Below are 16,707 nucleotides of genomic sequence, written 5' to 3'. Positions count from 1 at the left end.
CTGAGCCGAAGGCAGTCGCTTAACCAACTGAGCCACCCAGGCACCCCCCCAGACATTGGACTCTTTTTAGAGCCTAGCCAGTTGTCTCCAAGACTGTCCCACATTCTGGATTTGTCTGATTGTTTCCCCATGATCAGATTCAGGCTAAACATTTTTGACACAGAACTATATAGATGATGTTGTATACATCTTACTATACCCATCATATCAGGAGGGACACAAGGCTGTTTTAATACATATGATGAAGCTGAATTCAGCTCAAAATATCATCCCAGATGATATTGTAAATAGCAAAACATCTAAAAGGGTATGTTCCCCCCACTGATTTATTTATTTTTGGCACGTCTACGTGGGTTAGTTTCTGGGATGATATTTTGAGACTATGTGACTATGTGTTCCCCAAAGGCATTTCACCCAATCCTTGCTTAAATCAATTATTACACTGGGGATTGAAAAAAAGTGATTTTCTAATTCGATCACGCCTTCTATATTTATTATCTGAAAACCTTCTATAAAGACTTTCTCTTGTGCCTCCTCTTTGTTGAGTAGCACAAGGATTGATTTTTTTTTTAATTTGATATAACAGAATCCATTACGTTCATTATATAATCATTATGTTCATTTTTCATGCTCAAATTGTCCCAAATTTGGCCTGTGGGAAATTCTTCAAGCTGGTTCCTATGTCCTTTTGACATATCTCCATCAGTCACTGAGCATCTACTTGCCCAACAAGATGTCCCAGGCCCATCTGTTACTCTCCCTTCCTCAAACCTGGAAGCAGTCATTTCTCTAAGAAGCCCTGGTTCCTTTAAGTGAAGAATGATATTCACAAAACAAGATCTGAGTGCTCACTACCTTTGTTTCTAGGCCGGTGGCATCACAAAGCATACATCTGTTCTTTGTCCCCAGTTCCTGGCAGGGAGCTTCAAAAAACCTTGGCATTTTCTAAGTGCCAGAAGGGTCATTGTTATGCAAATGAGGTGACTCAGGTGGGGCCCCTAAATAGCTTCAGGATGGGGGCTGGTCATCAGAAAAACCAACCATTCAATGCAACTTTGGGCCAGCTGGATCTCCAGGGAAAGAAACAGGGAGGGAGGTCAGCTGGAGAATGAGTTCAGTCACATAGCCAATGATCTAATCAGCCATTCCTATGCAATGAAATCCCAATAGAAGTTCTGGATGTTCAAGCTCAATACAGCTTCCTCCTTAGTGAACAGTCGGTGTGGTGGGAGGGGATGATGAGCCTGGATCTACATAAACTCTTGAGTCTCCTCCCCACCCCTCTGCTCTCAGACCTTGCCCTATGTGTCTTTTCCACTGGTTGTTTCTAATTTGTATCCTTTAAAACTGTCATTGTGAGTAAAGTGCTGTCAGTGAGTTCTGGGTCATTCTAGCAAGTTATCAAAACAGAGGGGATCATGAGACCCCCAAATTTATAACCAGTTGCTCAGAAGTGCAGGTGGCCCCCAACTTAGAGCTGCCATCTGAAGTAGAGGCAGTCTTGTGCAAGACTATAACCTAAACGTGCAGAGTCTGAGGCTAACTCCAGGTAGTATCGGAACTGAACAGCAGGTCATTTGAACTGAACTGGGTGTTAGCTGGCGTCAGAACATGAAAGGTTCTGGGGCACCTGGGTGGCATGGTCCGTTAAGCGTCCAACTCTTGGTTTCGGCCTAGGTCGTGATCCCACCATCATGAAATCAAGCAAACCCCGTGTCAGCCCCATGTCAGGCTCCACACCCAGCACAGAGTCTACTTGAGATTCTCTCCCCCCTCCCTCTGCCCCTCCTGCTCATGCTCTCTCTCTCTCAAATAAATAAATAAATCTTAAAAAAAAAAAAGAACATGAAAGGTTCTTTCTGTAAACACAGCTACAAAATACTATTTATACACACATACACACTCAAATTATAAATTTGCAAATGTGCCATGACAATAAACACATTTTTTTAAAAAAATCTTATGTTCAGGTCAACTCCCAAATGAAATCCAACACCACATGAAAATCACATTAACACACATGGATCCACCTTTTTTTTTTTTTTTTTAAGTAGGCTCCATGCCCAGTCGGAGCCCAAGGCAGGGTTCAAACTTACAACCGAGATCAAGACCTGAGCTGAGATCAAGACTCAGATGCTTAATCGACTGAGCCGCCCAAGCACCCCCACACGTGTACCTTATTATTTTTCACAGCTGCACAGCAATATCTATATAGTGTGGATATATCATGCTTTTTTCAACCAATATCTGGCAGTTGTTTGCTACGTATGCTTTTAGCATAACCTCGTGTGTTTGCTGTTTTGTATTTGTAAAGATGTACCTTCGAGGCAAATTCACACAACTGGGCCTGCTGGATCATGGGTAAATGCACGAGAATTTGGTAGACTGCCAAAAGCCCCTCCACACAGGTTACACCATTCTGGACTCCCAGCAGCAAGGTGTGAGTACCTGTTTTCCCAGAGCTTCACCAGCTATGCATGCTGTCCAGTTTTTGAACTTTTGCTATTTTGGTAGGTGAGAAATGTCAGTGTAGTTTTAATGTGCATGTCCTTCATTATGAGTAAATTTGAGCATTTTTTCATATGCTTAAAGTCTATTTGTAGAGTTTTTTTAGAGACTTGCCTACTTAGGTGTTTTGGACAATTTTTTCCATTAGGTCTTAGGTCTTTTTTCTTTCAACTTATAAGAGCAATTTGTAGAGTGGAAAAATTAACTCCTTCTTTATATAAGGGGCAAATATTTCCCCCTCTTCATCATTTGTCTTTTGATATGCTTATAACCACACAAATCTTTTTTAAAAACCATTGGTAAATTCAATCTTTTACTGCCTCTAGATTTTGAATCACACAGAACACCTTTCTCCAAGATATAAAATAATGCATCTAACTCTGTTATTTATAAATTTTTTTCAACATTGAGATCTCTGACCCAGTGGAGTTTATTCTGACAAATTGGCAAAGCCAATTTTAAATTTTCACAGGTAGCTATCTAGTTGCCAACATCACCTATCTTAAAAGTATATTTCCCCCCCCCAGGGAAAAGAGATACCACATTTATTATATACAAAATTCCCATATGTTTTTGGGTCTATTCCTGAAATTTTATTCTGTTGCATCGATCTGTCTCAAAAGGAGCCAAAACACTTTTAATTACAGATGCCTTATAGTAAGTTTTAATATCTAGTAGGACTAGTCTTTCTTATTACTGTATCAAGGCTTTCCTAACCATTCTCGCATGTTTATTTTTCCATATGAATCAATGAGTGTGGCTCCAGGAAAAAAAAAAAAAAGGTTATTGAAACTTTTAATGGGATTTTATCAGATTTATGTATTAAAGAGAATCGGCATCTTTAGAACACTGAGTCACCATATCTAAAAACAAGAGGTATGTCTGTCTGTTCAAGACATTTTTAGATCTTTCAGGAATGTTTTCAGTTTTCATCACAGAGATTTCAGGATATTTCTTTTTAAATTTATTTCTACATACTTACTTATCTTTTATATAGCTGCTGTAGAGGGGGGTCTTCTCTTCCACTATGGCTTCTAACTGGTTATTGTTTGGAAATATATTACTATATCCTGCTACCTTACTGATTTCTTTCATTTGAGTTTGTGTTAATTTTATCATTGATTTTCTTGGATTCTTCCATAGTTTTACTTCTTTTGTTTCTAAAACTTATGCACTTGGTACATTTTTAGTAGGATATTCTCATTTCCCAAAACTCATACATAAATTGAGTCTATATACTTTTATGCTATTGTGTATATTAGACTATTTTAATTTCAGATCACTGGAATCTGTGTAAAATCCTACCACACTATACATTCTCACACCCATCTCACAGTGACAATGACAACCCAAACTAACATCTCCTAGATTCCTAGAGCCTCCTATGCTGATCTCAGCACCTACAAACCAAGGAGCTGTCCCTAAGCCCAACACCACTCAGTCTGTATGACAGGAAGCAACTTTAAGAGAGTTCCACTTGGAATCTCAACACACTCAGTCTCTTCATCCCACCTCTTCAGCCACAATATTGAATGAAGCCCCTCTAACCATCTACCCTTTCCTCAGTTCCTGCCCTAAAATCTGCCTATCATGTCCTATCGAAGCTCACGTAAAAATGGCAAAGAAGTGGGGCAGCAGCTAGTTAAGCATCCAACTCTTGATTTAGGCTCAGGTCATGATCTCAGGGTCCTGAGATCCAGCCCTGCGTCAGGCTCTGCCCTGGGTGTGGAGCCTGCTTGAGATCCTCTCTCTCTCTGCCCATCCTCTCCCCCCTCCCCTGCTCGCACTCTCTCTCTCTAAAAGAATTTAAACTAAAATTTTTAACAAATTGTTAAAAAATGGCAAAGAAATATAACACTCTCAAGATGGAGGCAAAGAAATAAGACTGCCTAATGAGCTCAGGTGGACCACACACCAATACAGAATGCAAGAGATGTTAGCTAACTGCAGGATCCAAGTCCACTCCTTCCCAGTTACAGTACCTTTTCTTTCTTCACATAATTCATAATTTTGCCAAGGTCCTCAACATCAACAACAGAATTTAGATTCTGATGGTCTTCAGTACCAGACTCTTCCTCACTGGTGCTCTCAAAGGGCTCTTCCTCCTGGAACATCAATGTTTCAGAAACACATTGTTCAAAGTAGCAAACCTCCCAAATTGTGAGTTCACTGGATAGATTTGAGATATTTCAGGCTAGAGATCAGCAAACTATGGCCCACAAGCCAAGTGCAGCCAGCCTCAGGCCAAATCTAAAGGCAACCATCACTGGCAGATCATCTGTAGCTACTTTTGTGATACAGTGGCAGAATTAATAGTTCCAACAGAAACCATATGACCCACAAAGATGGAATATGTACCAACTGACCCAACAGAAAAAGTTTCCTGACCTCTGTTTGAGACACAGAGCCAACCAGGTTTAGTGAGGAACTAAATGAAGCAATAAGGAAAAGGAAGGAATTAAGCATGGCTCTCAAGTTTCTTCTTTTTTTAATAATTTTTTTTTAAGGTTTTATTTATTCATTTGATAGCGACAGATACAGCGAGAGAGGGAACACAAGCAGGGGGAGTGGGAGAGGGAGAACCAGGCTTCCCGCTGAGCAGGGAGCCCAATGCAGAGCTCGATCCCAGGACCCTGGGATCATGACCTGAGCCGAAGGCAGACGCTTAACAACTGAGCCACCCAGGCGCCCCTCAAGTTTCTTTTTTAAGTAACTGAGATGGTGGTGCTGTTTACTGAGATGAGAAAGATTTGGGGAGAAACAGACCAAGAGAATGGAAATGAAAAGCTCCATTTTGAATTTGTAAAGCATGAGATGCCTGAGACATCCAAGCAGAGATTTTAAAGAGGATGCACAGAAGAGAACAAAATTCAGGATAAACTTCAGAGCTGGAAATATAAACCTGGGAATGACTAGCATATAGACAGAACTTAAGGCCATGAAACTAGATAAGCCCATCCAGGAAAAAAGTATCAACAAAGAAAAGAACCTCTCACCAAGCCCTGAATCTTTCCACCATGTAGAGGTTAGTTAAGGGTGGATGATCCCAAGTGAAAAAGGAAGAAAACCATGAGAATAGTATCGTGAAAGTCAAGAGAAGAGAGTGATTCAAAGAAGGAGCGGTATCGAATACTATTGAGAGGGCAAGTAAAATGAAGACAGAGAAATGTCCATGGGGCTTGACAACACGATGTCCTGGGACCTAGGAAAGAGCAGCACTGTGGGGCAGAGAGCCAAACCAGAGTGGGTGAGCATGACCTGGGATTTCTGCTCCCAGCTGCAGAGCAGAGGATACTGAATACCCCTCCTATGGAAAATAACACTGAATAACAGAATATTTTAATAGCATAATTTTAAATGTATCACTGAGTTGGCAAACATATTACTAATTCAAAGAGGACAAATATGAACTAAAAAGGGAATCCTAAGAGATAAGCGAGAGATGGAGCTGAGAGTATCTGCTGAACTCTGGAGAACCTAACTGACAGCTGGATAGGACCAGGGAAGAGCAGGCTAAGTCAAGGAGACAATACTGGGAGGAGAGACTAAAGTCTCAGAAATCTCAGAAGACCAAAGTCAAAGCTGGGACCCCATGAGGCTGCATTTCTCATGTACAGATAAATTAGAAATAAATGTCCTGTGTGAGAGGAGAAAACAGAAAGATAGGCAGAAAATTTGGGGGAAAAAACAGAGCAAAGAATAGATAAAGGGATTTTATTCAACGTTTCTAAAGTTTCTGGGAGGAGCAGAAGAGGATCTTATAATACAAATTCAGTATCAAGTTAAACTGAAGTTCCCAAAAGCAATACTCTAACTAGAAGACAGGGGATCAATGTTGTCAATTTTCTGGAAAAAAAAAATAAAAATTACTCCAAGCTAGAACTTTACTCAGTGAAGCATCAATCAACTATGAAGGCAGGATAAAGACATGCAGATATAAAAATTCTGGAAATTTACTTCCAAAACACCCCTTCTCAGAGACCTACTGGAGAATGTGCTCCAAAAACAAGAGCCAACCAAGAAATAAGAAGATAGAAGATACCAGAATCAGGGAATCCAACCCAGGAAGCCAGTCAAAGGAAGGACTTCACCCACACCAAGTCTTGGAGAGCAGCCACGCCTCCGAGGACGTGGAGGAGAAAAGACTCATGAGAAGCCTCCAAGAAATCAATAAAAACTACAGAACACTGAAAAATAATTTTCAGTTCCACTAGAATTTTGGAATCAATTAGTGATAGTTATAGAGAAATCAAAGCAGATGCAGCCGCTATCTAAGGGAAATACATGTGTAGGAATGAACACGGAATACCACAGAACACAGGACAGATGGGAGCATGTACACGGTCACAATTATGACACAACAAGCCAGGGTCTGGCCAGAAGGTGTGATACAACTGTACCAAGAAAAATGAGAGAAGTGATACTGTGTGTGTGTGTCTATGTGAGACAGAGATTCTGAAGTGTTTTAAAAATCAAGAAATAGCAAGAAGGGCCTATTAGTTAGGAATATAGAGGTAAATATCTGATGAAAAAGCTAGAATTGAGAATGACTGCCCTGGGAAAATAAGAATTAGAATAAGGCAAGAAAGTACAGTTTTTAATCATAAGCCTAGAAGCACTATTTGAGGGTTTAAATGTACAAGTGTTACTTTTGATTTAAAAAAAATTTTTTTTTTACTTAAGTTTGTTTAAACGTTAAGACCCGAGGCTGATATCAGCAAAAATGGCAGAGTAGATAACTCAAAGGGCCCGTTCTCCCATAGAAACAACCAAAACTTAAGTAAAAACCAACAGATTGAACTCTAATTCCCAGAGTTCTGACAAAGGTTTAAAAGAACCAAGTAAACACTGAATCAAGAAAAAGGAAACTTGGGGCACCTGGATGACTCAGTCGGTTGAGCATCTGCCTTAGGCTCAGGTCATGATAGGCCTATCATTGGATAGCGAAAACTGCTTACTTCACTTCTGGCCTATTTCAGTTGTGAGAAATCAACTGAAACCATCCCTGAGGAAACACAGACCTACTAGATAAAGACTTACTAGATAAAGACTTCAAGTCAATGGTCTTAAATATGCTCCAAGAGCTGAAGGAAACCAGGAGAACAATGTCCCAACAAATTGAGAACATCAACACACAGAGACAGAAATTAGAGAAAGGAAACAAAGAAATTCTTGATCTGAAAAGTCTAATAACCGAACTAAAAATTTCACTAGAGGGTATCAGTAGATTTGAGCAGGCAGAAAAACCAGCAAACATGAACACAGATCAGCTGGAAAGTGACCAGTCTGAAAAATGAACAAGTGTACCAACACATATAAAAGGGGCACTCTGAAATAAGCAGTGCTTGCACAGAACTGTGAGTGTACTGAACACCACTGGGTTGTATCCTTTACAACCGTTAATCGGACGTACATGAATTTTACCTCAACTTTTTTAAACAGTGTAAAAAAATATTAAGGGCCAATGGGAGGGGAGATAAGCACAGCAAAAAGACTAGCTAGAAAAGAGAACAGAAAAATGAAGCAGCAGCTGAAACATACAGAATAAAAGAAACATTTGTTTCTTCCTTGCTTTTCCTGTTCCTTTGAACAGGATGATTTCAGGGCATGTTTGTAAGTTTAGAGAACAATCTAGTGGAGGTGAAGAGACTACCAAGGCCGAGAGAGAGACACAGAAAACAGAGACAAAGCCCCTGATTCCAGAGCATGCAGAGTGGCTTTGACAGGACTCAGACCCGAGGTCTCCTGCGGCATAAGAGATGGAGAGGATGTGTAGATGGGGTGGAGGACACTATACAAGACTTCTGGCAGCTTCCTAAGATAGCTGGAGGAAGGAGCAGGGAGAAAGAGTATTCAATAGTGATCTTGGAGAGAGAGAAAGGGAACTTACACAAGAACGCTGGACACTGCTGGGCACGCCTGAGTGCACACCTGGGCCTGTGGTGAGGAATCCAGGGTCAAAGAGCAAGCAGCAGGCAAATGGGAAGGCAAATGGTAGGTTTCAACCTGGCTTGGGGTTTGACCATTTGGGTTAGAAAAGGGACTGGAAGGCAAGGCAATTGAAGATTGTTTATAAAAGAATGAATATAAAAACTAAACTGGGTAAGGACAGAAGTGAAGTAATCAGTTTTCACTATCCAATGAAAAAGGTATGGGACCAAAAGAATTTTAAAGCAGGACACCTGAGAGAGATCAGTCAAGGTCACGGAAACATAAAATTTCAGAAGTGACCGTGGAAGTGAGAGGCCAAGGTCAGCGAAGACAATGGCTGTTGGCGGTGTGAAGGCCAGGCACCTGGCAGACCAGGACACTGGATCAATCACCTGCACGGATGGCTTTGCCCCAAAAAGTAACAACAGAAACAAGGGTGAAGAGAAAGTGAGTCAGCAAGTACAGTGGTTCCTGAATGACACAAGTGAGCAGGTGACCAAAGGATGATGGACAGCCGTGAAGACAAGCAGTGATGAAATGGTCGGGTGACATGAGCTTCCAAGGAACGAGGGTCCCTGAACAAGGACCAAAGAGACATGTTTAGAATGTGAGGGACAGGGGCACCTGGGTGGCTCAGATGGTTGGGCATCTGCCTCCAGCTCAGGTCATGATTTCAGGGCCCTGGGATTGAGCCCCGCATCAGGCTCCCTGCTCAGCGGGGAGCCTGCTTCTCCCTCTCCCTCTGCCTCTCCCCCTGCTTGCTTGCTCGCTCTGTCTCTCTCTCTCAAATAAATAAATAAAATGCTTAAAAATAAAAATTTAAAAATTTAAAAAAAAAAAAAAGACTGTGAGGGACAAAAAGAGAGGAATCTAGGATGACGGGCAGCCTTCCAGTCTAATTAATAAGGAGTCGTTCAGTAAGAGAGGTCGGGAGGAAGACATGGTTAGGGGATATGGAGACAGGACATACGTAACCTCAGGCCTCTGCCTCCGACCCTCCAACTACGGGAGAAGCCTGCTACCCTGGCAACGCAACCATTAAAGCAGGGAAACAGGAAAGTATGCTGCCCACGCTGGCTTCACTCGGAAGGCCGCACGCAATCTAAAACGCCCCCACGGGAGCCACAGATCTTCCTTCTAACCAGAAGCCAGGGAAGGCGTTTCTCGGGGCAGAGGTTAAGGTCCAGCATCCCCACACACAGGAGGAAAGCAGCGAGACCCGGACACAGGGGCTCCATACCGCGGACGACTCGCACTGGCCTCTCTTGCAGTTGCCGTCACAGGGCTTTTTCTCTCCTTTCTGAAGTGTCTGCAGCCGGGCAAGGAACTTGGTCTTCCAGGCTCTGAAGTCTGCTTCGATGCTGCCATGTTTGCTCTTAGCCACGTCACAGTCCCCCTCCCCTCTAGTCGCCACACGATGAGCACCAAGCATCCAGAGCCACTTATCGACATTCTTGCCAACCTGCAAGACGAAGACAGAGGCGCTAAGACACAATCCTCTAAATCACAGGCTGGGAGGTTGCTCTGCAAAAGGCCCAAGTTCCTCTGGGACCCCATCACTGGCTGCTGCTGGGAAGAGGGAACTTGGCCTAAACGGGCCCTCCAGGCCCAGCTGCAACCTGCAAACACTACATTGGTTACATCGGATAAGATCCTGCAAAAGACTCTTTAAACAAGGGGACAAACCCTTTTACTAAGGTAAGGATTACTACCTAAAAAAGACTTTGAAAACTACTATTCTAAGTTGTGGTCAGAATAACATAACTCATTAGCAAAATAAATTTGTTCCAAAATGTAGCAAAGCCCATTTTAATAACAAAAGGCAAATGCAGCCCATTTGGCAAGACTCAGACTTCATCAATTCCGAACTTTAATGTACTGCAAGAAGAAGCAGTTAAGCTGAGGCACAGGGATTACCAAGAAGCACAATGAAGAGTTCAAAAACTTAATAGGCTTTCTGAGTGGCAAGGCATTAAACAAAACATTTACATATCTGAATTGTACCATTTTTTGGGTCTACTTCCTTTGAAAATATGGGCAGAAATACACATCTTGATGTAACTACTGAGTGAAAATCTTATGGAAAGATCTCCACTTTCACCTTTATACACATTCTACCAAAGACAGCTGAGCCAGGCTGGGCCCATTTTGGGAAGAGGTACATATACAAAAGTTCTAGTAAATGTTTAAAACCACAAGAAACAGAGAGGCTCTGTATTTTTATTATTTAAAATATAGAGAACAGAATGCAAAAGGAGCCAAGTTAACTTCATTTAGAAAAAAGATCTAGGAAAACAAAACAATGTTTTATTACACAAAAGGCAGTGAATGTTTTTCTTCTATTTCCCTTTAAAAATTAATGATTAAAAGACAATGAGCTCAACTGTTAGTTTGAGCCATAAAGGCTGTTCAACAACAGAACAGGTGGCTGAGAAAGTCCAGAATCAGTGATCTTTCATCCACAAGGTCCTGCCTGGGGACAGCAGACTGGACGTGATGGCCATGAATCCAGATCACTATGACACTAGACAATAGGAGGTATAAGCATTTTATTCAATAAAAATTTACTTGAGAACTTGCTATACCCCAAGCTTGGAAACATGTGTGCAGCAATTCCCCACTATAAAGAGTAACACAGGGGCGCCTGGGTGGCTCAGTCGTTGGGCGTCTGCCTTCGGCTCAGGTCATGATCCCAGGGTCCTGGGATCGAGCCCCGCATCGGGCTCCCTGCTCCTCGGGAAGCCTGCTTCTCCCTCTCCCACTCCCCCTGTTTGTGTTCCCTCTCTTGCTATGTCTCTCTCAAATAAATAAATAAATAACACAAGAAGTTTATTATTAAACACCAAAGTTCGGGGACTATTTCACATACACATGTGAATGGGTGTGTGTGTGAATTTTTTTTAATTATAATAGAGAATTTATCCCTATAATTCAACACATACCTACCTTGTTGAAGTGGCTCGCATAGGCAGAATTTCCCAGGCCAAATACAGCGTACCTCATACCCTTCAGGTAAGTTTTGCCAAATCGAAAATCACTGGATGCTTCCTCCAGCCATTTGCAGAACCACTCTGCACTTTCAGGGGGTCGACCTTCAGTGTATGTAGCAACCACGAAGGCACAAACGTTCTTACTGGTAACCTAACCGAGAAAGTAATTATTTCAGAATATTCAAGAACAACTTATCAGTAAAGAAAATCCCTTTTTAAAATGCTGACATCGGGCACCTGGATGGTTCAGTCGTTAAGCGTCTGCCTTCGGCTCAGGTCATGATCCCAGGGTCCTGGGATCGAGCCCCACATCGGGCTCCCTGCTCCACAGGAAACCTGCTTCTCCCTCTCCCACTCCCCTTGCTTGTGTTCCCTCTCTCGCTGTTTCTATCTGTCAAATTTTAAAAATCTTTAAAAAATAAAATAAAATAAAATGCTGACATCCACATCAGTACTAACCTCAGACAACAAAGGTGCTTTCAAAACGTTATTCATTTTCAAAAGTAAAAGAAAACAGAGCAAGGACACCTTGAATGGGGAGAAAACCCAGTCTCTGGCTCCTGCCAATATACCCCCAGGTGCCCCTAACTATGTACTCCATTCCAATTCTCAAGCCGTAAGTTCCTATCATTTCCAACTGTCATATTGGAAACAAAATCCAAATCAGTCAGGAAGAAACACAGAAAGAGAGCTTTAAAATTACCTAAAAAACTAAAACAACAAAACTTTTTAAATGTAAAGTAACTTATTAACACTTGGTACCACTGTCTACAAGAGGAAAGAAAATACCCCCCGGACCTGGTAGCCATGGTATTCCATCTGCTTGAATGCACTTTAAAAATTCTAAGTCATAAGGGCTCCTGGGTGGCTCAGTCATTGAACGTCTACCTTCGGCTCAGGTCATGATCCCAGGGTCCTGGGATCAAGCCCCACATCGGGCTCCCTGCTCAGTGGGAAGCCTGCTTCTCCCTCTCCCACTCCCCCTACTTGTATTCCCTCTCTTGCTGTGTCTCTCTCTATCAAATAAATAAATAAAATCTTAAAAAAAAAAAAATTCTGGGCGCCTGGGTGGCTCGGTTGGTTAAGCGACTGCCTTCGGCTCAGGTCATGATCCTGGAGTCCCTGGATCGAGTCCCGCATCGGGCTCCCTGCTCGGCAGGGAGTCTGCTTCGTCCTCTGACCCTATCCCCTCTCATGTGTTCTCTCTCTCTCATTCTCTCTCTCTCAAATAAATAAATAAAATCTTTAAAAATAAATAAATAAATTAAATAAAAATTAAAAAAATTCTAAGTCATGAGATAAGTTATAAGCAATCCATTATTAATAATAAAGACTCAAAGGTTGCTAATAATTTTTCACAAGTAATTCTGAGCAGATTCAAGTACACTCACTTGCACTCCACTATTCTCTTATGGGAGAAAGAAATGGACAGTTACAGCTGGGTTATCCATTAAGAAGGGGCTGGCAAACTATGTTCCACAGGCCCAGTCCAGCTCACTGCCTGTTTTGTTTTGTTTTTTTAAACAAGGTGTTATTGAAACACAGCCACACTCGTTCATTTACATGTTGCCTATGACCACACAAAGCTAATATTCACTATCTGGCCCTTTACAAAAGAAATTTGTCAACCCCTGCTCTATGTGCTTCAGAATCATCTGGAGCACCTTTCTAACAAGTTCCCAGGAGATGCTGATATTGTAAGTTCAAGGACCACACCCTGAGAACCCCTACTATAAGGCAAACTCCCCTGAGTACAGCTAGGAGAAGGAGAGGGATTTCTCTGAAGAAATTAAACCCATGTAAATCTTAAGTAATGCACAGAGGTCACACAGGCAGTAAGAGATTTCTCTAACTCCAAAACCCATATTCTCTCTGCTACCCAAGTGGCTCCTGACCTCTCAGTCAGCTCATACATGGTTCATAGGCTCAGCACACTGCCATCCATCACCCTTACTTGATTATGAGATCCGTAGCAGGAGGGAGGAGGGAACTTCAAACCACCCAACCTTTCCCACCCTTACCCCTGCCGCAGGAAAGACTACACACCAGAGGGGCAGGTCCCACACCACATATTCAACACCTCTGACTGACACTGAAAACGCAACCAACTGAAAACTCCTTAGCATGAAAATCAAATTTATTCTGAAGATTCTATTTATCCCAGAATGCAGGAGGTCAATTACATTTGAGAGTTTGGACTGAAGAAAAAAATAACATAATTACCAACCTCCTCTACTAGATGATCATCTGGATCATATTCTTTCAGATTAATAACAGCCACGGGGAGATCTAGGGAGGTAACTGCTTCAGCAAGACTTGTTGCAAATCCCTAATAGAAAAAAAAAATCACGAAGTCTTCAATAAGCTAAATAAGCAAAATACAGTCTTCATTTACTCTTGTTGGCAAAGGAATAAAGCATTTATCATGGAAAACTTTTTCACTGACTGACACTTATCATCATAAACACAAATACCTATTCCCACTTTTTCCATTTTCTCAAGCATCTTTATAGAGATCAATCATTCAACTGTGCTGTTCTCACTCTGTAAGTACGTATGCGGGACTACATCTAAATTGGCTTTTTGACATTCCAGCTGCCTTGCCCCACTAGAATAAACATATAGGTGATAAGAAATACTGAAGAGGAAAGAGAATGTGATATATGAGAAATGCGACACATTTCTGGAAGACAGAAAGCAAACAGAAGCAGGTTGACGGGGAGGAAAAGCCCTAGGGGAGAGTCTATATGCCTGACAAAACCCTAGAGAGGTTCTGGGCGCAGAAGCAGCCACTACAGTGAAGCTGTGAGGAAAACCTGGGGCAGAGAAAAACCAATCAGCAGACAATCTGTATACAGGACAAGTGCACACCAAGCCTGGGCAGCATGTGCCCTTTACCCCCAGACAAAACACCCGCTAGCTCTTCTCCAGACAAAATGAACCAAACGTTTGGGGAAAGCTAACACTTCTGGCCCCATGGCTAACTTCTAGGCACTCTGAAAAAACGTCTTCCTACTTTTCGCTTAGTAGTCTTACACTTGGTTCCCCATCTCCCAGGATGAAAGCTAAGCCTACCAAGCATCTATTACTTTACTGGGCATCTACTAGGCCAGTCTCAGTTCTGGGCAATATTACACAACAGTGAACAAGACACACACAGTCTCTGCTTCAGGAGCTTATGTTCTAATGGGCAGAGACAGAGCAAACGTGGAAATGAGAAAAGACATAGTTAATCAGATGATGTGCTATGGAAGAAAATAAATCAGGATAAGGGGTAAGAACACAGGTAGGGATAGGTCTGGGGACAGTTTTATCTTAAACAGGGAGGGTCAGGACAGGTGTATAAGATTAAAAAATAAATAAATATTTAGTCTTTCTCCCTAGTTCCTGGCACAAAGCTTCTAAAACCCTTGGAACTTACCGACTTTGGTAAGCTAATGAAATAACTCATGGGGAGGTGGGCCCCAGGTAGCTTCAGGATGGGGGACGGTCACCACAAAACCAATTATGTGATTAAAGGTTTAGAACTTTCAGCACCATTGCTCCCAGTGAGTTCAATCATCCATGGCCAATGATTTAAAATGTCCACTAAAACCCCTAAATGACAGGACTCGGCGTTTCTGGTTTGGTGAACACACTGATGTGCTGAGGAAGTGGTGGGTAGAGAGAGGGCACGGAAGCTCCAAGCCACCCCTCACCACCAGACCTTGCCGTATGCGTGTCTGCCATTTGTCTGTTTCTGCCTTGTATCCTTTCTTTTTTTTTTTTTTTTTTTAAAGATTTTATCTATTTGACAGAGAAACACAGCGAGAGAGGGAACACAGGCAGGGGGAGTGGGAGAGGAAGAAGCAGGCTTCCCGCTGAGCAGGGAGCCCGACGCGGGGCTCAATCCCAGGACCCCGGGATCATGACCTGAGCCGAAGGCAGACGCTCAACGACTAAGCCACCCAGGCGCTCCTGCCTTGTATCCTTTCTAATAAACCAGGAAGCATAGTTAGTTGGGCAATTTCCTGATTCTGCGAATCCTTCTAGGAAATGATCGAACCTAAGGAGAGGACTGTGGTATCAAGTTTATAGCTGGTCTGGTCACAAGTACAAGTGGCCCCTGGGACTAGTGACTGGCGTCTGAAGCAGAGACAGTCGTGCAGACTGGGTCCTTATACCTGAGGAGTCTGACAAAAACTCTGGGTAGTTCATGTCACAACTGGAGAGCCAGTGTGGAAAAATGACAAGTATTTGGTATAAGAGGCCTCAAAGATAGACTTGAGCCAAACCTGAAGGACATGCGAGACAAGCCATGAGGATACCCCAAGCAGAACAACATGTAAGTGAAAAGGCCCAAAGGAGGGAGCAGGCTTGGCAAGGAGGTTAGTAAGACTGGAGACGTGGGGGGGCGCCTGGGTGGCTCAGTCGGTTAAGCGTCTGCCTTCGGCTCAGGTCATGATCCCAGGGTCCTGGGATTGAGCCCCACATCGGGGGTCCCTGCTCAGTGGGGAGCCTGCTTCTCCCTCTGCCTCTGCCTGCAGCTCTCTCTGCTTGTGCTCTCTCTCTGACAAATAAATAAAAAAATAAAAAAATTTAAAAAGACTGGAGACGTGGGGACCAAGGACGAGAGGTAAAAGAGATAGTGGAGAACCAGACGTGAAGGCCTCCTGGCCACTGTGAGGTCACTGTGATTTACTCTAAGTGAATGAGGAGGTCATTGCTGGGTTTTTAAGCTGAAGGGAACGTGATTTCACTTAAGTTTTCCAAGTCCCTGTGGCTCCTGAGCTGAGAGGACACTGAAGCCAGAGGACGGGCCGAGCAGCGCTGAATGAAGGGGACTGACCGGCAGTGAGGTGACTGCTGTGATCCAGACAAAAGCAGAGGGTGCCGTGAGCCAGGGTGCAGAGAAGTGACTGGCACCTGGATCCATTTTGAAAGTAGAACAAACAGCATTTGCTAAAAATGGCATGGGGGTAGTAGGAAAAAGAATTCAAAGGGTTTCTTTTTTTTTTACCTAGGCAACTGGAAAGATAAAGTTGCCATTTACTGAAATGGTAAAGATTCTAAGTGGAAAAGGTCTAGGCAAAAAAAAGGGGAGTTCAGTTGGAGCGTACTAATTTTGAGATGCCTACCAGACATCACATGAAGATCTACGATAGGCCACTGGATATGAGAGTCTGGAGTTGAGGGGAACAGTTCAGATTAAAAACATATTGGGGGGGGCGCCTGGGTGGCTCAGTCGTTAAGCGTCTGCCTTCGGCTCAGGTCATGGTCCCAGGGTCCTGGGATCGAG

At 42.8% G+C, this 16,707-nt stretch overlaps 1 protein-coding gene across 2 annotated transcripts in view; it reads right to left on the bottom strand.

Moving 5' to 3' along the window:
• LOC110589767 (S-adenosyl-L-methionine-dependent tRNA 4-demethylwyosine synthase TYW1) overlaps positions 1-16,707 on the bottom strand; it is a 202,148-nt gene that overhangs the window by 180,186 nt on the left and 5,255 nt on the right. For both annotated transcript variants that reach the window (XM_021700370.1, XM_044915126.1), the window contains exons 4-7: positions 13,657-13,758; positions 11,386-11,580; positions 9,680-9,901; positions 4,491-4,613 (exon numbers count right to left, since the gene is read on the bottom strand). In XM_021700370.1, coding sequence (XP_021556045.1) covers positions 4,491-4,613; positions 9,680-9,901; positions 11,386-11,580; positions 13,657-13,758 — 642 coding nt within the window. The remainder of the gene's footprint in view (positions 1-4,490; positions 4,614-9,679; positions 9,902-11,385; positions 11,581-13,656; positions 13,759-16,707) is intronic.

Source organism: Neomonachus schauinslandi, chromosome 5 (assembly GCF_002201575.2).
Source record: "Neomonachus schauinslandi chromosome 5, ASM220157v2, whole genome shotgun sequence".
NCBI lineage: Eukaryota > Metazoa > Chordata > Mammalia > Carnivora > Phocidae > Neomonachus > Neomonachus schauinslandi.
This window is presented reverse-complemented; position numbering and strand designations above follow the sequence as displayed.